A 23,557-nucleotide genomic window follows, 5' to 3' on the forward strand; every position below is an offset into this window, starting at 1 on the left:
GCTGGTCCGTACTCAAAAAGGTGATTCAAAGTTTCATTTGAGTATTTATTTCATTCAGGGATAGGTAGATTGACAAAAGTGTCATTTTAAGCCTTTGTCAGTGTTATTCTTGTCTCCTCTGAAGGTGTGCTTCTTTATTGTGGGCTCGTTAAGGGTAAAGACCGACAGGTGCGTTCATTTGCACGCTCCTGGAACAGACTCATGTCAATAATGCATCTTAAATATACTATAAAAAGATTGCTATTAATCCCCTTCAGATTACTTCTTTACGGAATTACGATTCTTCAACAAGTCGAGGAGGTGCTGTGAGTAGTTGATTTTAATATAATCTTCTTCCCTTCTCTCATTATTGTGCCCATACTAGCTAACTTGAATTGCTTATTGTCAGGATTTTTTAAATTGTATTTATTTAACCTTTATTTAACTAGGCAAGTCAGTTAAGAACAAATTCTTATTTACAATGACGGCCTACCCCGGCCAAATCCAGACGACGCTGGGCCAATTGTGCACCACCCTATGGGACTCCCAATCATGGCCGGATGTGATACAGTCTGGATTTGAACCAGGGACTGTAGTGACGCCTCTTGCACTGAGATGCAGTGGCTTAGACCGCTGCGTCACTCGGGAGCATCCATCCATCCGTTGTGTGTTAGCTAGCTAATTAGCCCTCGGGTCTGTCCTGTTACCTCCGAAGTTAGCTCGTAGCTAGCTAAATAAGCCACACATAGCTACCTTAATTAGCTTGTTGTTGGCAACTGTTGTTGGCACTTGTTTGCCCGCGGTGTCATGCCAGTCCTCACTTGACTGGCACGTCAGCCCGTTGATCTGGCGTTACCACTCGCTCACTTGGAGTTTTGCTGGGATCACAGAGCCCAGCAATGCTGTGGGCTATCAGTCCTCGCTTGACCGAGACTGACAGTCCATACTTGACTGTGCCAGTTAGATAACTTTATATAGAAGGGAGTTTCAAGCCGGGACCTTGATACATATTTAGGACAGAGTCTCGACTCCAAAGCATAATGGATCGGAGTTGACGGTAAGTGTAACTATTCTCTCGCTGATGCCAAGGCAATCGAAGCAGACACCGAGACACACCTAGACAAAAATCTATTAATTTTATTAATAACCTTTACTTGGAACACACTTTCTCTTGTGTGGAAATACATTCTTAGCAGACTGATTTAGTGCTGTACACAGTTGTCATTCCACTGGTGTCAACAGTGTGAGAAACAACTCGCAGTCTCGGATGAGCAAAAAACTTTATTTACTTGGGAGCTGAACCACACTGATCAATGAGCATTGTTAGGTTCAAATTTTTTGAGTAAATAACTCACGGACACTAGAGAAGCTTAACCAAGTTTAATTCTTCCCAAAGGGTCGATACAGCTGTAATTCAGACACAGACATGGCTTCCACCATGGTAGTATTCGTACCTCACTTTGGGTGGAGTCTCCTCCTTGCATCATTATTGCTAAGCAGGGAGCTAAGTGATATGGGCCTTCAACGGTTTCTCCCCTTATCAGTACTGTCACATGCAATCGTGTTCCCTGCATTCAGCCCCTCCCAAGCTTCATTATTGCACCCCTCATGTCTCTTTTGTAACTAATGTTCCCAGAATCCAACAGCATAGACCTTCCTTTGCAGATTGTTCCAAGCGCTCCAGGTAGCCTAGCAGTTAAGAGTGTTGGGCCAGTAACTTAAAGGTCACTGGTTCAAATCCCCATGCTGGCACGGTGGAAAAAGTTGCCATTCTGCCTTTGAGCAAGGCAGTTAACCAACAACAACTGCTCCCTGTCAATTAAGGCAGCCCCCCCTGCACCTCACTGATTCAGAGGGGTTGGGTTAAATGCTGAAGAAACCTTTCAGTTCGATGCATTCTGTTGTGCAATTGACTAGGTTTTCCCTAATGATGGGTCTCACTCCCTTTGTGATCCACCATCCAATAAACACCATTACCAAGGCACAAATCTTGACTCACTTAGATGTTCAAGGAGATTAAGTCACTGGACAGTTGAATGGCAACTGAGTCTGCCCTCATCCTGGCCAGGCTTCCCCTGCCGGTATAAACCCCTACCTCTGAACATAGTGTGGTTTTTGAATCGGATGACACTGATGTACTGTCCACATGAGCCTGGGGGGACTATGTACAAAATGGGGGGACTATGTACAAAAAGTACTGTAATTTATAAAATGTACTTTGACTTGTTTAACACTTTGTTGGTTACTACATGATTCCATATGTGTTGTTTCATAGTTTTGATGTCTTCACTATTATTCTTTAATGTAGAAAATAGTAAAAATAAAGAAAAACCCTTGATTGAGTAGGCGTGTCCAAACTTTTGACTGGTACTGTATATCAAATGTATTTATAAAGCCCTTTTTACATCAGCCGATGTCGCAAAGTGCTATACAGAAACCCAGCCCAAAACCCCAAACAGCAAGCAATGCAGATGTAGAAGCACGGTGGCTAGGAAAAACTCCCTAGAAAGGCCAGAACCTAGGAAGAAACCTAGAGAGGAACCAGGCTCTGAGGGGTGGCCAGTCCTCTTCTGGCTGTGCCAGGTGGAGATTATAACAGTGCATGGCCAAGATGTTCAAATGTTTATAGATGACCAGCAGGGTCAAATAATAATAATCACAGTGGTTTTAGTGGGTGAAACAGGTCAGCAACTCAGGAGTAAATGTCAGTTGGCTTTTCATAGCGGAGCATTCAAAGTTAGAGACAGCAGGTGCGGTAGAGAGAGAGAGTCGAAAACAACAGGCCTGGGACAAGGTAGCACGTCCAGTGAACTGGTCAGGGTTCCATAGCCACAGGCAGAACAGTTGAAACTGGAGCAGCAGCACGACCCGGTGGACTGGGGACAGCAAGGTCCCATGTCTCAGGTCCTCCGGGAGGGAAGGGAGAGATAGAGAGAGAGAATTAGAGGGAGCATATTTAAATTCACACAGGACACCGGATAAGACAGGAGAAATACTCCAGATATAACAGACTGACCCTAGCCCCCCGACACAGAGAATCCCGTGGAGAGAGGGGAACCGGCCAGGCAGAGGCGGTTCGTCGCTTCAGTGCCTTTCCATTCACCTTCACACCCCTGGGCCAGACTACACTCAATCATTGGACCTACTGAAGAGATGCGTCTTCAATAAAGACTTAAAGTTCGAGACCGAGTCTGCGTCTCTCACATACAGTGAGGGGGAAAAGTATTTGATCCCCTGCTGATTTTGTACGTTTGCCCACTGACAAAGAAATGATCAGTCTATCATTTTAATGGTAGGCTTATTTGAACAGTGAGAGACAGAATAACAACAAAAAAATCCAGAAAAACGCATGTCAAAAATGTTATAAATTGATTTGCATTTTGATGAGGGAAATAAGTATTTGACCCCCTCTCAATCAGAAATATTTCTGGCTCCCAGGTGTCTTTTATACAGGTAACGAGCTGAGATTAGGAGCACACTCTTAAAGGGAGTGCACCTAATCTCAGTTTGTTACCCTGTATAAAAGACACCTGTCCACAGAAGCAATCAATCAGATTCCAAACTCTCCACCATGGCCAAGACCAAAGAGGGCTCCAAGGATGTCAGGGACAAGATTGTAGACCTACACAAGACTGGAATGGGCTACAAGACCATCGCCAAGCAGCTTGGAGAAGATGACAACAGTTGGTGCAATTATTTGCAAATGGAAGAAACACAAAAGAACTGTCAATCTCCCTCGGCCTGGGGCTACATGCAAGATCTCACCTCGTGCAGTTGCAATGATCATGAGAACAGTGAGGAATCAGCCCAGAACTACACGGGAAGATCTTGTCAATGATCTCAAGGCAGCTGGGACCATAGTCACCAAGAAAACAATTGGTAACACACTACGCCGTGAAGGACGGAAATCCTGCAGCGCCCGCAAGGTCCCCCTGCTCAAGAAAGCACATATAGATGCCCGTCTGAAGTTTGCCAATGAACATCTGAATGATTCAGAGGACAACTGGGTGAAAGTGTTGTGGTCAGATGAGACCAAAATGGAGCTCTTTGGCATTAACTCAACTCGCCGTGTTTGGAGGAGGAGGAATGCTGCCTATGACCCCAATAACACCATACCCACCGTCAAACATGGAGGTGGAAACATTATGCTTTGGGGGTGTTTTTCTACTAAGGGGACAGGACAAGTTCACCACATCAAAGGGACGATGGACGGGGCCTTGTACCGTCAAATCTTGGGTGAGAACCTCCTTCCCTCAGCCAGGGCATTGAAAATGGGTCGTGGTTGGGTATTCCTGCATGACAATGACCCAAAACATACGGCCAAGGCAACAAAGGAGTGGCTCAAGAAGAAGCACATTAAGGTCCTGGTGTGGCCTAGCCAGTCTCCAGACCTTAATCCCATAGAAAATATGTGGAGGGAGCTGAAGGTTTGAGTTGCTAAACCTCAGCCTCGAAACCTTAATGACTTGGAGAAGATCTGCAAAGAGGACTGGGACAAAATCCCTCCTGAGATGTGTGCAAACCTGGTGGCCAACTACAAGAAATGTCTGACCTCTGTGATTGCCAACAAGGGTTTTGCCACCAAGTACTAAGTCATGTTTTGCAGAGGGGTCAAATACTTATTTCCCTCATCAAAATGCAAATCAATTTATAACATTTTTGACATGCGTTTTTCTGGATTTTTTTGTTGTTATTCTGTCTCTCACTGTTCAAATAAACCTACCATTAAAATTATAGACTGAACATTTCTTTGTCAGTGGGCAAATGTACAAAATCATCAGGGGATCAAATACTTTTTTCCCTCACTGTAGGCAGACCATTCCATAAAAATGTAGCTTTATAGGAGAAAGCTCTGCCTCCTGTCACACCCTGATCTGTTTCACCTGTCCTTTTGATTGTCTCCACCCCCTCCAGGTGTCGCTTATTTTCCCTGGTGTATTCATCCCTGTGTTTCCTGTCTCTCTGTGCCAGTTTGTCTTGTATGTCTTTCAAGTCGACCAGCATGTTTTCCCGTACTCCTGCTTATATTCTCTTTTTGCTAGTCCTCCCGGTTTTGACCCTTGCCTGTTTTCTGGACTCCGTACCCGCCTGCCTGCCCTGACCTCGAGCCTGCCTACCACTCTGTACCACCTGGACTCTGAACTGGTTTTGACTTTTTTCCTGTCCACGACCATTCTCTTGCCTTCCCCTTTTGGACTGATTTAATAAGTATCAAAGACTCAAACCATCTGCATCTGGGTCTCGCCTTGTGACCTTATACCTCCAGCTGTTTGCTTAGAAATTCTATGGACAATAAGGAGGCCTGCGTCTTGTGACTGTAGCGTACGTGTAGGTATGTACAGTGTCGTGTCTTTGGGGGTACCATTAAACGGAAGATATGTTTATCAATTAGCTCCCTGTAATTATTATCACGCGATTAAACTGATTCATCGTTTAATTGTAATTAACTAGGAGATCGGGGCACCAAGGAGAATATTCAGATTACAAAGCTATAATTTTCCTAATATAACTTTCCTGTACTATAATATTATATTCTATTATAGTATAGGCAGATTATCTTCTAGTTTAATTGGTGTATTTACCTCTAGTCCAGTCTCATTCCAAAACGTCGTAAATTGTTGTATCTGCACGAACCCAGTCTTTACTAAAATCATTTATTTACTACACTAAGTAATTAACAGAAAAACATACAAACAGTCATTATCGTCACAAAGGATTGGTATCGGAATGTGCCCTACTGGCTAAACAGGCAGGTCGGCCTGTTGAACAATGGATCATAAAAGGTCGGCTGAGACGTTACACAGGGTGATTTAATATTAACAATTGACAATTGAAGGCTCACTCATTCGGGAACAATTGCAATCAATATATATTTACGCTCAGTGTGTCGTTCTGATTCTTGTTGGAGAGTAGTTCTGTTGGGGAGTTTTGTCCGCGTTCTCTCTCTCTCTCGGTTAGAATGGATCTTTCAGAGCGACATTCATTAATGTCGTCATCGAATGGTTGCTTCGTTGGTCTTCGCGTTCAATGATATAATTTACTTAGCTGCAGACTAATAATTAATATCAAAGACTTGTTCTTATTCTGTCAGTATCGATAGTGTAAAAGTTAACCACGTGGTATGGTTCACTTTCAGTAGAGGAATTGGAAGGTAAAACCTATTAGCCAACGGAGTGTAGGCCTGGTCTGAGGAAATGTAAATCCGGGGGTGTTTTATAGTGCCCATAGGACAGCTTGTCAAATGACGCCTGGTCCTGTATGGGTCCCTGGGGGCGTGCCTATGACTGAGTTAGAATTGTATTTCTGTAACCAAATCTATCACATTACATCAGTACATAGCATCTCAATGTCTTACAAAAGCTTTATCCTTATTAATACATTCCATACACCCATATGATGTAAGTCTTAAACTGAGTCTATTATATAAACAGTTTTATGGTAATATGGCTATATTGTCTCTTCTGAGTATCACAAAATGGTACCAAGCGGATCAGTTCGTAGCTGGATTCTTCACCAATCTTCCATACCTTCTCCAGAACACAAAATGTCGCTTGGCTTTCCAATTCTATGAGTTGGAAGAATTTCCTGTGTCTCTCTATGGGCCATGTGGCCAGAGAGTCTCCTGGAATTTTAGAGTTTTTACGACCCTTTACACACAGGGTGGATTGTGTGCAAAAGGGAGGGGTCAACTGTCCTCCCTGTACCAAAAGAGGCCAACGTCATGACAACAGCAGGACCAAAACGGCGAGATGGGTAGGAGAAAACCCATGTAGTTCTGTCCTTGAGCTGTCCTTGTCTATTGATGTTCTGTATTATGTAATTCTGTATTTTGTTTCATGTTTTGTGTGGATCCCAGGAAGAGTAGCTGCTGATTTTGCAACAGCTAATGGGGATCCTATTAAAATACCAAATACCATGTAGTGCTTTGTAGGTTAGCAGTAAAACCTTGAAATCAGTACTAGCCTTAAAACCTGTTGGGTTTATCCGGCCGTATTTGCACGGCCGGATAAAAAAATGTACCCGATTTAATCTAGTTAATACTCCTGCCCAGTAACTAGAATATGCATATAATTAGTAGATTTGGATAGAAAACACTCTAACGTTTCTAAAACTGTTTGAATGGTGTCTGTGAGTATAACAGAACTCATATGGCAGGCCAAAACCTGAGAAGATTCCATGCAGGAAGTGGAAATCTGATTTGTGGAATCACCTTCAACACTTTGCCTATGAAACACACCGTGAGTTAGGATTCATTTAGCACTTCTTAAGGCTTCCACTAGATGTCAACAGTCTTTACAAAGTGGTTTGAGTCTTCTCTGGTAGAAACTGACCGAACGAGAGGCCTGGAAAGTTGGTCATAGGGGGAGGGCCATTATTACTATGACGCGGGCGCCCGTGGGTACCCTCTCGTTCCGAAACGTTTAGTAAGACAATGCAATCGTCCGCCTTGAATATTATTGAAGCTCTGATTGAAAAAGGCCCTAAAGATTTATGTTATACAACGTTTGACATGTTTGAACAAACGTAAATATATATTTTTTGCACATTCGTGACGACAAGTCCCGCGCGCCTCGTACATTATGAGTAGCCTTCGGAACGTGCTAACAAGAAGGAGCTATTGGGACATAAATTATTAACTTTTTCGAACAAAACTACATTTGTTGTGGACCTGGGATTCTTGGAATTGCCTTCTGATGAAGATAATCAAAGGTAAGGGAATATTTACAATAGTATTTTTGATTTTAGATGGTTCCAAGATGGCGCTAACATGTATCGCCTAGCCTATTTTTCTGAGCATAGCACCTCGTTTATTGCAAAGTTGTCACAAAAAGAGCCGTGTTGAATAGACCAAACTGCAGCGGGAATATGGATGCTCATGTTTTAATTCAAAAAAAGAGTAACGCATCCACTGGAAAACAATATACACGACAGGAACAGTTTTGCAGGCACACAACACGCAGTGCAAAAACAACTACCCACGAAAACCAAACAAACACACACCTACTTATGGGACTCCCAATCAGAGGCAACTAGAAACACCTGCCTCCAATTGAGAGTCCAGCACCCAAAACTACACATAGAAAAACAAACCTAGAACCTATACCAAACTAATACACCCCACTACACCACACACAAAACCCCATAATACAAAACAAATATACCTCTGCCACGTCCTGACCAAATATAATAGAAATAATACCTAAATATTGGTCAGGACGTGACAAAAGTGTGATTTCCCAGTAAAGTTATTTTTAAATCTGGCAATGTGGTTGCATTCACGAGATGTTAATCTATAATTCTTTGAATGACAATATTAGATTTGACCAATGTTTTCGAATAGTAATTTTGTAAATTGTAGCGTTGATTCACCGGAAGCATTTGAGGGAAAATATTTTCTGAACGTCACGCGCCGATGTAAAATGCTGTTTTTATATATAAATATGAATTTATCGAACAAAAGAATGCATGTATTGTGTAACATGATGTCCTAGGAGTGTCATCTGATGACGATTGTCAAAGGTTAGTGCTGCCTTTAGCTGTGTTTTGGGTATTTGTGATGCATCTAGTTGCTTTGAAAATGGCAGTGTGATTTTTTTTTGGCAGGGTACTCTCCTGACATAATCTAATGTTTTGCTTTTGCTGTAAAGCCTTTTTGAAATCGGACAACGTGGTTCGATTCAGGAGAGGTGTATCTAAAAAATGGTGTAAAATAGTCATGTTTGAGAAATTGAAGTTATAGCATTTATGAGGTTTTGTATTTCGCGCGACGCGATTCCACTGGATGTTGACTAGGGTGGGACGCAAACATCACACCTTGCCCAGACAGGTTAAGGAGGTGTTTATCTTTCAAATGGTGTAAAATAGTTGATTGTTTGAGAAATTGAAATTATTAGATTTTTGCTATCTTGTCAAGCAATCCCGTTACCGGGATGAGAACGGGAAGGGGTCCCGTAGAGGTTCACAGGAAGCCAGTGTAGAGAGGCTAGCACTGGAGTAATATGATACATTATTTTGGTTCTAGTCAAGATTCTAACCATGTTTAGCACTAACTGAAGTTTATTTAGTGCTTAATCCGGGTAGCCGGAAAGTAGAGCAATGCAGTAGTCTAACCTAGAAGTGATCAAATTATGGATTAACTTTTCTGCATCACTTTTGGACAAAGTTTCTGATTTTTGCAATGTTACATAGATTGAAAAAAGCTGTCCTTGAAATAGTCTTGATATGTTCATCAAAAGAGAGATCAGGGTCCAGAGTAACGTCAAGGTCCTTCACAGTTTTATTTGAGATGACTGTACAACCAAGATTAATTGTCAGATCCAATATAAGATCTCTGTTTCTTGGGACCTAGAACAATCATGTTAGTTGTCCGAGTTTAAAAGTAAAACATTTGCTGCCATCCACTTCCTTATGTCTGAAACACATGCTTCCAGGGAGGGCAATTTTGGGGCTTCACCATGTTTCATCGAAATGAACAGCTGTGTATCGTCCGCATAGCAGTGAGAGTTAACATTATGTCTCTGAATGACAATATATAGTGAAAACAATAGTGGTCCTAAAATGGAACCTTGACGAACACCGGAACTTACAATTGATTTGTCAGAGGAGAAACCTTCCACAGAGAAAAACTGATATCTTTCCGACCAATAAGATCTAAACCAGGCCAGAACTTATCCTTGTAGACCAATTTGGGTTTCCAATCAATAGAATGTGGTGATCGATGGTGTCAAAAGCAGCACTTAGGTCTAGGAGCACGAGGACAGATGCAGAGCCTTGGTCTGACGCCATTAAAAGGTAATTTACCACCTTCACGAGTGCAGTCTCAGTGCTATGATGGGGTCTGATGGGGTCTGTCTTTAGGAAGGCATTGAGTTGTAGCGCAACAGCTTTTTCAAATGTTTTTGAGAGGAATGGGAGATTCGATATTGGCTGATGGTTTATATTTTCTGTGTCAAGGTTTGGCTTTTTCAAGAGAAGCTTTATTACTGCCACTTTGTGAGTTTGAAACACATCCGGTGGATAGAGAGCCATTTATTATGTTCAACATAGGAGGGCCAAGCACAGGAAGCAGCTCTTTCAGTAGTTTAGTTGGAATAGGGTCCAGTATGCAACTTGACGGTTTAGAGGCCATGACTATTTTCATGAGTGTGTCAAGAGATATAGGATTAAAAAACTTGAGTGTCTCCCTTGATCCTAGGTCCTTGCAGTGTTCTGCAGACTCAGGACAACTGAGTTTTGGAGGAATACGCAGATTTAAAGAGGAGTCCATAATTTGCTTTCTAATGATCATGATCTTTTCGTCAAAGAAGTTCATGAATTTATCACTGCTGAAGTGAAAGCCATCCTCTCTTGGGGAATGCTGCTTTTTAGTTAGCTTTGTGACCGTATCAAAAATACAATTTGGATTGTTCTCATTCTCCTCAATTAAGTTGGAAAAATGGGATGATCGAGCAGCAGTGAGGGCTCTTCGATATTGCATGGTACTGTCTTTCCAAGTTAGTCGGAAGACTTCCAGTTTGGTGGAGCGCCATTTCCGTTCCAATTTTCTTGAAGCTTGCTTCAGGGCTCGGGTATTTTCTGTATACCAGGGAGCTAGTTTCTTATGACAAATGTTTTTTGTTTTTAGGGGTGCGATTGCATTTAGGGTATTGTGCAAGGTTAAATTGAGTTCCTCAGTTATGAGGTTAACCGATTGTTGTATTCTGACGTCCTTGGGTAGGTGGAGGGAGTCTGGAAGGGCATCTGGAAATCTTTGGGTTGTCCGAAGAATTTCTAGCACGGCTTTTGATGATCCTTGGTTTGGGTCTAAGCATATTATTTGTTGGGATTGCAAACATAATAAAATGGTGGTCCGGTAGTCCAGGATTATGAGGAAAAACATTAAGATCCACAATATTTATTCCACAGGACAAAACTAGGTCCAGAGAATGACTGTGGAAGTGAGTAGGTCCGGAGACTTGTTGAACAAAACCCACTGAGTCGAGGATAGCTCCAAAAGCCTTTTGGAGTGGGTCTGTGGACTTTTCCATGTGTTTAAGAGTACTTAAAAGTTAAGTATTATGTCGCATATTCATAGCACACAATGACTAGAGTAGGGCTTGTGACTCTACAATTGTGTTGGATGCATTTGCTGTTTGTTTTGGTTGTGTTTCAGAATATTTTGTGCCCAATGGAAATTAATAGTAACTAATGTATTGTGTCATTTTCGAGTCACTTTTATTGTAAATAAGAATATTGTAAGAAGTGACACTGGAGTAGAGAAGCAGGTACGGAGAGTGAACGTTTAATATAGCACAGACATGGAACAGGACAGGAACAGCGTCAGAACCGGGTAATATAACGACAATTAATGCTGAAGTGGAGAACAACCTAGGGAACAAACAGATATAGGTAATGAAAACAGGTGATTGAGTCCAGGTGAGTCCAATGAATCGCTGAGGGAAACAGGTGTGCGTAATGATGGTGGCAGGAGTGCTTAGTGCTGGGCAGCCTGGCGTCCTGCGCAGGTGTGACAAATATGATATGTTTCTAAACACTTCTCCATTAATGTGGATGCTACCATGATTATGGATAATCCTAAATTAATTTTAAATTTAATTTTAAATAATGATGAGTGAGAAAGTTACAGATGCACAAATATGTAGCACAATAAGAGTGACTCCAAAATGACAGGGCTCAATCCCACAGGGGAACTGTGGTAACCCGGATAAATGTGAAACCTGCACGTTGCCTAACTTACACTCCCGGGCCAAGCTATAAGAACACTATGAACCACACTGGGAGCAGTTACATCCAAGTGATATTACCTCACAAAGGTATGTGGGGAACCCCAACTCGCTGCAGCATAGATATCACTGTCATGACCCTGAATACACCCATAGTGGATTGAGCATGTGCACCGCTAGGCAACCCTTGTCCTTTGCTGTCATATGCCAGGGAGATAGCCTTCACAATCCAATGAAAGAGACAGTGGTAGAAAGAGCCCTACCCTGAGTTGGATTAGCGAAACAGACAAAAAGCTGGTCACAAACACGGATACCCTTGGTCCTATCCATATACATGCGTAATGGTTGACAAAGGCCATGCAACCTCATGTCACCGCAAACAAACAGAGGAACTTTAAAACCAGAGACCTTTAAGACATATGCATAACCTTGGGAGCAAAAGCTCCATGGGGAATGTAACATCACTTCGGAGTCACCAGACACAAATGCCAAACAGGAAGGATGTACTGATAATGTGTGGAGATCCCCAAGGCCATGAGCAGGGCAGTCTTATTGGAAAGGACCTTCAGGTCCACAGACTCCAATGGTTCAAATGAAGGCTCACACAGAGCGTCCAGGACCAAAGCCAGGTCCCAGCCGACGCACACCTTTCAGGAACCGCACCACCAGAGGCTGAGACCCTGGGGTAGAGCTGTCAATCCCTACATGACACACCACATAAACTTTTAATGTGTAAAAAATAAGGCCCTGCTAATAAAGCTTTTGTGAGAACATCAAAATGTCCACCAGGGAGCTCTGAAAAGGAGAAAGCCCTTTAATCTGACACCAACCCTCAATCGCACGCCACTTATATGTATACAACCCTCTCATAGAGGGTGCACGCGCCGACTGTATAGTCGTAATCACGTTTGAGGGTAAACCCCAAACCATCAAATTCAACCATTCAGGGGCCAAATCCAGATCCCATTTCTGCGATCAAGGGTGCCAAATTCTCCCATGCACCTGGGACAATAGATCCCAACAACACAGAACCCTCCATGGGCCCCGCCCAACCGGGGAACCACCAGAATCAACAACAGACCCTCCTGATGGAGCCTCTCCATGGTGGCCTGATTCAGGTCCAACCGTAGGAAAAGCATAGAGCAGAGTACGAGGCCACTGATACGCCGAAGCATCCATTCCCAATGGAGCGCCCAGACCCCTCATTGAGACGACAATGCACGTTTTCTAGCAATGCGTAAAGATCTACGTCGGCCCTTTTGAACCGGTCCTATATCTGCGCAACCACAAGGGTTGCAGTCCCCACTCGGTAGAGATAAGACCCCCTGGAAGTAGAGCCACACACACATTGAGAGATCCTGGAGGATACGTTGCCCCAAGCAACAGAAAATGTGCACTGCTTCATATCCACCACTCTTGACAACTGTGTGTCTAGATGTGGGAAAGGAACTGTGCTTATTATGCCCACACATGGACGATACCACACACTTGATAAACCTGAACACAGAGAAACCTTGGGTAGAAGCAATGTGCTCTCGTGGTACCACCTTTCAGATAACCGGCCTGCACCGGGTTCGGGGACTTCGGCAACCAGTAACTTGCCCCTATCGACCGAGCCACTTGGGAGCACTGTTGCCATAGCAAATAGCCAGGATAGTAAACCGGGAAAGACGCAACACAAAATCAGCCACCACAAGGATTTCGTAGAGAAACTCTAAAACCGGCTTCTCCGCCTCCACGGTCTTATTCAGCTCCTACAGCAAATCGATATTGTACGTATGCAGCATTTTGACCACATTCAACGACCGGGTCGCCATACCCTCAGCCTGGTACACTTTGTGCAGCTGATTCCAAGAACCTGCACTATTTATTCGGAAGCACCGTGCTCGGATTAGCTCCCTTGTTAGCTTCTGGAGCTAAGTAACTTGCCAGCTTTCCATCCACCGGCGGTGTGCCAACGAACCCCACCTCCTCCATACCATCTACGTACGTTCATGAGCTCACCATAACCTGCTAGCAGCAGCCTGGATGAATGAGGGAAATCCCAGGTTACCTTTAGTTCATCTGCAAAATATTTAAACAGGGGTAAGCAAATTTTCACCGCTGAAGGGGACAGGAGGTAAATACCTTCCCCCAAACTGAGGGGGAGAAGATGGACAATCCATCCCCAGGTGATCTGCCGCCGTACGACACAGCTCCATCAAAGACACATTAACCTCTGGGCGGGCTCACGGGACGGACATCCAGCGATAAATCCTATCTCTATTAGCATAACATTTTTTTCTTTCTTTTTCAAATATAGGACTATGTTATATCGTTTTATAGATACACATCTCCTGAATCGAACCACGTTGTCCGATTTCAAAAAAGCTTTACAGCAAAAGCAAAACATTAGATTATGTTAGAGGAGTATATCGTAAAAGTAGCCACATAGCCATTTTCCGACCAACCACATGCATCACAAATAACCAAAAACCAGCTAAATGCAGCACTAACCTTTGACAATCTACATCAGATGACACTCCTAGGACATCATGTTACACAATACATGCATTCTTTTGTTCGATAAAGTTCATATTTATATATAAAAACAGCATTTTACATTGGCGCGTGACGTTGACTAACTATTTTCCCTCAAATGCATCCGGTGAAACAGCGCTACAATTTACTAAATTACTATTCGAAAACATTTTTAAAATGTAATATTGTCATTCTAAGATTTATAGATAAATCTCTTGAAAGCACCTGTAATGCCAGATTTAAAAATAACTTTACTGGGTAATCACACTTTGCGATAAAAGGGGATGCGATACTCAGAAAAATAGGCTACCATTACAGGTCAGCGCCATCTTGGAACAATCGCATATCAAATCTACTCTTGTATACTAAATGTCAATAATCCCTTACCTTTGATTATCTTCATCAGAAAGCACTTCCAGGAATCCCAGTTCCACAACAAATGTATTTTCGTTCGAAAAAGTTAATCCTTTACGTCCCAATAGCTTGTTCTTGTTAGCGCATTCTGAAGGCTGCTCCAAAAGTTCCGTCGGCCGCGGGACTCCTCTTTCAATAAAATGCTTTTTTATTTTTATTTAGGTTCGTTCAAACATGTCAAACGTTGTATAACATTAATCTTTAGGGTCTTTTTCAACCAGAGCTCCAATAAGATTCAAGGGGGATGATTGCATTGTCTTTCTAAATGTTTCGAAAGGGGAGGGTAGCCAGGGGCGCCGGCGTCATAATGGTGATGGCCCTCCTCATGTGACCACTTTCCACAGCCTCTCATTCTGTCAGTTTTCACAGTAAGAGACTCAAACCACTTTGTAAAGACTGGGGACAGTCTTAGGGTGTTTTCTATCCACAATTATTAATTATATGCATATCCTAGCTTCTGAGTTTGAGTAGGAGTCCGTTTAAAATGGGCACAATTTTTTTTTTTTAATCGCTGTAGCGCCCCCTATCCTAGGCGACCGTCAAGAGGTTAACCCCCAATGGTTCACTCTCCCCCTCCGAATCCAATGCCGGGGCTTCAGGCTGCCCTGGACTGATGTCATCCGATTCACACTCTGAAAAACCTCGAGCCAACCAGAGATAGCATATCATCCCCGGAATCTGGACTTTGAACATTGCCAGAGAAACCGGAATTAGCTTCACTCGGCTAAGATGACATCCTTATCACCTCCAAACACCGCTGGTGCTCTCTCCTGGGCTCTCTCCCGGCCTCAAACAACCACATTTACTAGGTCGCCTCACCAGATGATTTTGAAACCCCTAGGGTATGATCAGAGGTTCAAAGTTGGCTAGTTAGCTTTTTTTTTTAACTCTTTGTCACAAGCGTCGTTAAGGACAGACCAAGGCGCAGCGAGTATAGTGCTCATTCTTACCTGTTTATTTAAATAGAACACTTAATCAAAGAAAAAACAAACGCCAGCAAACAGTTCCGTAAGGTTCACAGACTATAACGGAAAATAACCACCCACATACCCAAAGCAAAACACGCTGCCTAAGTATGGCTTCCAATCAGAGGCAACGAAAGACACCTGCCTCTGATTGGAAACCACACTCGGCCAAACCTGGAAAACTAAACATAGAAAATGAAAACTAGAACCGAAATCCCCTAGACACACAAAACAAACACCTCCTGCCACGCCCTGACCATACTACATTGACAAAAGACCCCTTTACTGGTCAGGACATGACAGTACCCCCCCCCCCCCCCCCCGACGGTGCAGACCCCGACTGCACCTCAAAACAAAAAAAAACCACAAAACAACCCCAAACCTAAAGGGAGGGAAGGGAGGGTGGCCACCGTCAATGACGGTCCCTGTGCTACACCCCCCCCCCCCCTTCCCAATCCTCCCACTACGGAGGTGGCTCTGGCTCTGGGCGTAGCTCCCGTTCAGAAGACTCTGGGGTGCGCGGCATCGCTGGAGGCCCCGGGCTGAGAGGCGTTGCTGGAGGCCCCAGGCTGAGAGGCGTCGCTGGAGGCCCCGGGCTGAGGATCTAAGTAATAGACAGTATGTCACGCCATACCGCCTTTTATAGTGACAGGTCACGTGGGTACACTAAGGGTGTGGAGTGAGGTCACGTGGGTACACTAAGGGTGTGGCGTGACTGTAAACATCTTTGATATTAAGCATATCAATCACATCATGTGAAGTAGTTCCCATAGGTCATTTGGCAACCCGTTACACTACTCAGAGAAACAAGGTTACATCAGTAACCCAACCTTGCCAATGTACTGCCACTGTGGTGTTTGTCCTTCGTAGCCAATCTGGAGGTGGAGGACAGATGCACCATCTTCAAGGACTCAGTATGTCGATGCCAGCAGGGCCACTACTGTAACAAGGGGAAGGAGCACTGCAGGGCCTGCTACCCATGTACCACGTAAGTTCAAGATACTTTAACCAAATAACTATCAAAATATATTGGTTTATAGTTTTCTAAAGGTTAGACACGTTGTTAAATCGGTAACATTTTACTGTAGGTGTCCTTATTCATGCATTCATCATGAAGTCTTTATAACAGCTACATAAACATATAAGCTGTCATAAGTAGTTTTAAATACACTGAACAAAAACATAAACGCAACATGTAAAGTGTTGGTCCCATATTTAGTGAGCTGAAATAGAAGATCCCAAAAATGTTCCATATGCACAAAAAGCTTATTTCTCTGATTTTTGTGCACAAATGTGTTTACATCCCTGTTGGGCATTTCTCCTTCGCCAAACTAATCCATCCACCTGACAGGTGTGGCATATGAAGAAGCTGATTGAACAGCATGATCATTACACAGGTGCACCTTGTGCTGGGGACAATAAAAGGCAACTCTAAAATGTGCAGTTATGGCTCACAACACAATGCCATAGATGTCTCAAGTATTGGGGGAGTATGCAATTGGCTGACTGCAGGAACGTCCACCAGGACTGTTGCCAGAGAATTGAATGTTAATTTCTCTACCATAACGTTGTTATAGAGAATTTCACAGTATGCCCAACAGGCCTCACAACTGCAGACTACGTGTATGGCGTAATGTTGGCGAGCTGTTTGCTGATGTCAACAAAGTTCCCCATGGTGGCGGTTGGGTTATGGTATGGGCAGGCATAAGCTACGACAATGAACACAATTGCATTTTATTGATGACAATTTGAATGCACAGAGATACCGTGACGAGAACCTGAGGCCCATTGTCGTGCCATTCATCCGCCGCCATCACCTCATGTTTTAGCATGATAATGCACGGCCCTATGTCGGAAGGATCTGTGCACAATTCCGGGAAGCTGAAAATGTCCCAATTCTTCCATGGACTGCATACTCACCAGACATGTCACCAATTGATCATGTTTGGGATGCTCTGGGTCGACGTGTACGACACCATGTTCCAGTTCCCACCAATATCCAACAACTTCTCACAGCCATTGAATATGAGTGGGACAACATTCCACAGACCACAATCAACAGCCTGATCAACTCTATGCGAAGGAGATGTGTCGCGCTGCATGAAGCAAATGGTGGTCACACCAGATACTGACTGATTTTCTGATTCACGCCCCTGCCTTTTTTTAAGGTATCTGTGACCAACAGATGCGTATCTGTATTCCCAGGCATGTGAAAACCATAGATTATGGCCTCATTAATTCATTTCAGTAGACTGATATCCTTATATGAACTGTTACTCAGTCAAATCTTTGAAATTGTTGCATGTTGCGTTTGTATTTTTGTTCAGGATAGTTATGAGTAATGGCATAAGATGTTATAAAACTAGTTATAATTGGTGTTATAGATGACTGTTCATCCTGTTGTCATATGCTCTAATGTCAACTGTTAATAACAACTACTATTACACTGCATGACAATTTATGTCATATGTTATTACATGCTACATAAGTGTCTACATACCATATGTTGTAACTGGACTTTATATGGGGCTTTCTATAAATAATGGGGCCGATGTGTGACATTGTGATCCACATTTCTAAATGGTTGAAACAAAAATAAATTAGATTTTCATGCAGTTCCACATGTACTTAGAGGAATAAAAGTGAATATATGCAAATTGCCCCATAACTCCACCTATACAACCACATAGGCCTAGCTCTATACATCATTTAAGCAGGGTTCATACATTGGCAAGTCAAATTCAAGGACTTTCAGGTGCTTAATTGTAATTTTCAACGACCTCAATGTTGTACAATTGTTTAATTTATATATGGCCTAATATATGCCCCCCCCCAAAAAAAAAGCATGCAAAAAGATTTTTATTTTTTTAAAGTAGGCCATTACCACTTTAAAAATAGCGATTATTTTAAGCCTTGTTAATTATTATTAGATTCTTAAATATGTGAGAATAATGTGGACATTGCCTGACTAAATGGATGCATGCATGGGGATTGTTGTGGCCGACGCAGGCACACATAAGAAATCTATGAATAGCAGTAGCATTAAGCTCACAATTTGAAACTCACCATTGCTGTTTTTATCATGAGAAAGTGACAAAATATATGATATAGCGACGGCTTACATTACCATAAATGCAAGGACAGAAAAGTGTCACCCGATTTTGGACAAATCCATCAAGACACCAACCATGATAAAGGATTAAACATAGGTTTTAAATCAACTTGTGAATTTGATTGAATATAGCTATGATCCCTCCTTATATCTTAATGTAATGACATGAACACATTTGGAAGTGTAGGAAGTTGTCCAGTTTAGGAAATCCTCACTGGTACCCTAGTTTATAGAAAGACCCATATCATTTACCAAACTCTGTGTCACATTATTACGGTGAACGGAATGATGGATGTCATAACCATGCCATTATTAGAGTGTGCACAGACACCTTAAGTAAAGTGACATTAATTTGAGGTGTTATAAAACAGTTATGAAGGTGCTTATACTATCACAAAACCATTCAGGATCTCCAAGAAACATGGATACATACGTAGTTAGGATTTTTATATAAATATATATATATATATATATATATATATTTTATTATTATTTTTTATTATTTTTTTTACAACAAATGAAACAAACTGCTCTGGGGCAGAACATGATTTGTGACAGCTCTGAAAAAAGGAAGTTGTGCAGGCAACTGTAACAATGTGTAACGGCCGTCGTACGTAACGGACAAAGGCGCAGCGGGTTGAGTGCTCATCTTAACTTTTATTTGAACATGTAACAAACAAAACAAGAAAACGATCGAACGAACAGTGTTGCAGGCTAACACACAGCAGTACAACAACAACTTCCCACGAAGGGACAGGTGAAAACAGGGTATGACTCTCAATCAGCAACAACGATGTACAGCTGTTCCTGATTGAGAGCCATACCAGGCCAACAAAGAAATACACAACATAGAAAAACATAGAAATACAAAACAAGAACATTACCCAAAAACCCTGGAACACATAAATCAAACACCCCTCTTACATAAATACATATCCCATTAAACCCCGAACCACATAAAACAAATACCCCCTGCCACGTCCTGACCAAACTACAATAACCAATAACCCCTTATACTGGTCAGGATGTGACACAATGACATAAATGGCTAGCGCTCTAAGTAATTGCAACATATAGCTCTCTGGACAACCTGGTCTCAAAGCATTTCATATTATTCTGTAAGTAAATCCTAGACACTCAATTTAGTACAATATGTTATGTTTTACATGGTATTTTATTAATTTGTGGATGTCCAATACCCATTTCGTATGATATGTTATAAATTACAATTCCTATTATATGTTGTTCCACTGGATATCATAAGGTGAATCCACCAATTTGTAAGTCGCTCTGGATAAGAGCGTCTGCTAAATGACTTAAATGTAATGTAAATGTAAATATGTTACAAATTTGCAAAACATAGAATATGTTACGCATTTGCAAAAAGAGGAGAGGAAAGGGTGGTAGGGAGGTAGGGAAGGAAAGAAAGCTGAAAATGAGGAAAGGAATTGAGGAAAAGAGGAAAGGAATATAGAAAAGGAGAGAAAGAAACAGAGATAGGAAATGAGGAAAGGGAGTGAGGAAAGGAATCTAAGAAAGAAAATGAGGAGTTCACATGAATGTGGTAGGGATTAATCATGTCCAATAGAAAGGAAAGGAAGAAGGAAAGGGAGCTAGAAAAGGAAGAAAGGAAAAGGAGCAAGGAAGGGTGGAAAGGAATCTATGAATGAAAAGGAGGAGTTCACATGTGTGGTAGAGATTAACCACAGCCAGTAGAGAGGAAAGGAAAGGATGAGAAGTTCACATTCCCCCTCAAGCCGATACCATGACGGCCCTCAAAGAACTACACTGGACTTTATGCAAACTGGAAACCACAGATCCTGAGGCTGCATTTATTATAGCTGGGGATTTTAACAAAGCAAATTTGAGGAAAACGCTACCGAAGTTCTATCAACACATTGAATGTAGTACTCGCGCTGCTAAAACACTCGTCCACTGCTACTCCAACTTGCGTGATGCCTACACGGCCCTCACCCACCCTTCCTTCGGCAAATCTGATCACGACTCCATTTTGCTCCTCCCTTCATATTGCCAGAAACTGAAACAGGACATACCCGTGCTAAGGACTATTCAATGCTGGTCTGACCAATCCGAATCCACGCTTCAAGATTGTCTTGATCACGCGGACTGGTATATGTTCCGTGTAGCCTCCGAGAATAACATTGATGAATACACTGATATGGTGACTGAGTTTATCAGGAAGTGTATTGGAGATGTTGTACCCACTGTGACTATTAAAACCTACTCAAACCCGAAACCGCGGATAGATGGCTGCATTCGCGCAAAACTGGAAGCACGAACCACCGCATTTAACCATGGCAAAGTTACTGAGAATATTGCCGACTATAAACAGTGTAGTTATTCCCTCCGTAAGGCAATCAATCAGGCAAAATGTCAGTATAGAGACAAAGTGGATTCGCAATTCAACGGCTCAGACATGAGTCTTATGTCTGTAGACACTGCCACAATCACAGACTACAAAGGGAAAACCAGCCACGTCGTGGTCACCGATGGTGTTGTGTTCGAACAAGCTAAACACCTTCTTTGCCCGCTTTGAGAATAACACAGTGCCACCGACGTGGTCTGCTACCAAGGACTGTGTGCTCTCCTTCTCCGTGGCCGACGTGAGTAAGACATTTAAGCGTGTTAACTCTCGCAAGGCTGCCGGCCCAGACGGCATCCCTAACCGCATCCTCAGAGCATGCACAGACCAGCTGGCTGGAGTGTTTACGGACATATTCAATCTCTCCCTATCCCAGTTTGCTGTCCCCGCATGCTCCAAGATGTCCACCATTGTTCCTGTACCCAAAAATGCAAAGGTAAAGGAACTCAATTACTATCGCCCCACAGCACTCATGCATGCCATCATGAAGTGCTTTGAGAGACTAGTCAAGGATCATATCACCTCTACCTTACCTGACACCATAGACCGATTGAGAGTATCCTGTCGGGCTGTATCACCGCCTGGTATGTCAACTGCACCGCTCGCATTCTGCAGGGCTCTCGAGGGTGGTGAGGTCTGCCCAACACGTCACTGGGGACAAACTACCTGCCCTCCAGGACACCTACAGCACCTGATGTCACAGGATGGCCAAAAAGATCATCAAGGACAACAACCACCCGAGCCACTGCCTGTTCATCCCGCTATCATCCAGAAGGCGAGGTCAGTACAGGTGCATCAAAGCTGTGACCGAGAGACTGAGAAACAGCTTCTATCTCAAGGCCAATAGCCATCAGTAGGTACCTTAGAGGCTGCTGCCCTATATACATAGACTTGAAATCACTGGCCAGTTTAATAAGGGAACACTGGTCACTTTAAATAATGTTTACATATTTTGCATTACTCATCTCATATGTATATACTGTATTCTATTCTACTGTATCTTTGTGGCTGACACTCCGACATTGCTCGTCCAAAAATGTATATATTCTTAATTCCATTCCTTTACTTTGGATTTGTGTTTATTGTGTGTATTGTTGTGAAATGTTTTGATATTACTTGTTAGATATTACTGCACTCTTAGAGCTAGAAACACAAGCATTCCGCTACACCCGCAATAACATCTGCTAAACATGTGTACTGTTTGTGACCAATCAAATTTGATTTGATTTGATTTCACACTACACTGACACTCCAACACACACACGCACACACACACACACTACATACGCTCACACACACAAAAAACACACACAAATGCATATTCATGCCACACTCACACATAGGCACACTTCACTTACACTGCTGCTCCTCTGTTTATTATATATCCTGATGGCCAATTTACTTTTACCCCTACCTACATGTACATATTACCTCAATTACCTAGTACTCCTGCACATTGACTCGGTACTGGTACTCCTTGTGTATAGCCTTGTTATTGTTATTTTATTGTGTTACTATTTGCTTTATTTTTTCATAATATACTGTACATTGTTACTGTAGCCTGCACATCTTCCTTTCTCCACAGCTTTCACAATTCCTTCTGTGATTTTGTTATAGAATAATATTTGCTTTGATTTAGTTTCAAAATTGTTGTGCTTTTTGGCAAGTTGTTGTTATTATAATAATGTTTTTTAAAATCTGGATATGGTCCAATTTGTACAACTCAGTAGTTTGTCTTGTCTAAATAAAAAAATCCTAAGTGCTCCAATATACACGTTTCTTGGCGATCCTAAATGGTTTTGTGATACTCTCAACTCTGTGGTATTAAGGCATTCATTACTGTTTTATAACACCTCAAATTAATATCACTTTACTTAACGCTGGAATCTTTAATGGTGAAACTGCCATGTCCATTTGCGACTAAACAACAACAAAGAAGTTACAGATTTTGTTTCCTTTGGACATCATTGCACGTGCGATAAAACATCAGAAATGTACCGTTTTTTTTATCATGTACCTTCTCAACTCTGCTTTGTCGACTAAACAAAAACAATAACATTGGCGGTGGGGCAGACAGTGGCGCTGTTTCCACTACTGAGGATTCCATTTTTAAGTTGTTTGTGCACACTCTCTAATGGCATATGACATGTTTATGACACCCATCATTCCATTCAATGTAATAATGTGACACAGAGTTTGGTAAATGATATAACGCATGGTCATAACATCTGGAGTGTAGACACTTATGTAGCTTGTAATAACATATGACATAAGTTGTTAGGCAGACTGTGTAATAGCCGTTGTTATTAACAGTTGACATTAGACCATATGACAACAGGATGAACAGTTGTCTATAAAGTTTAAAGTATACTTCCCAGTCGAAACAGGGACATTTGAGCTTAGTCGAAGTTTGGTTGCCACGGTCTACGCGTGATTGGTCAACAGTAGGGATTCTTTAATG

The 23,557-nt window shown here is 42.4% G+C and overlaps 1 protein-coding gene across 1 annotated transcript in view; it reads left to right on the forward strand.

Annotated features, from left to right (window-relative positions):
• The window catches only part of tnr6 (Tumor necrosis factor receptor superfamily member 6), a 34,962-nt gene that overhangs the window by 4,927 nt on the left and 6,478 nt on the right, over positions 1–23,557 (forward strand). The window contains 1 exon segment of the mRNA NM_001173649.1: positions 16,472–16,589. Within this exon segment, the coding sequence (NP_001167120.1) occupies positions 16,472–16,589 (118 nt within the window).

Source organism: Salmo salar, chromosome 01 (assembly GCF_965601325.2).
Source record: "Salmo salar chromosome 01, fSalSal1, whole genome shotgun sequence".
Taxonomy (NCBI): domain Eukaryota; kingdom Metazoa; phylum Chordata; class Actinopteri; order Salmoniformes; family Salmonidae; genus Salmo; species Salmo salar.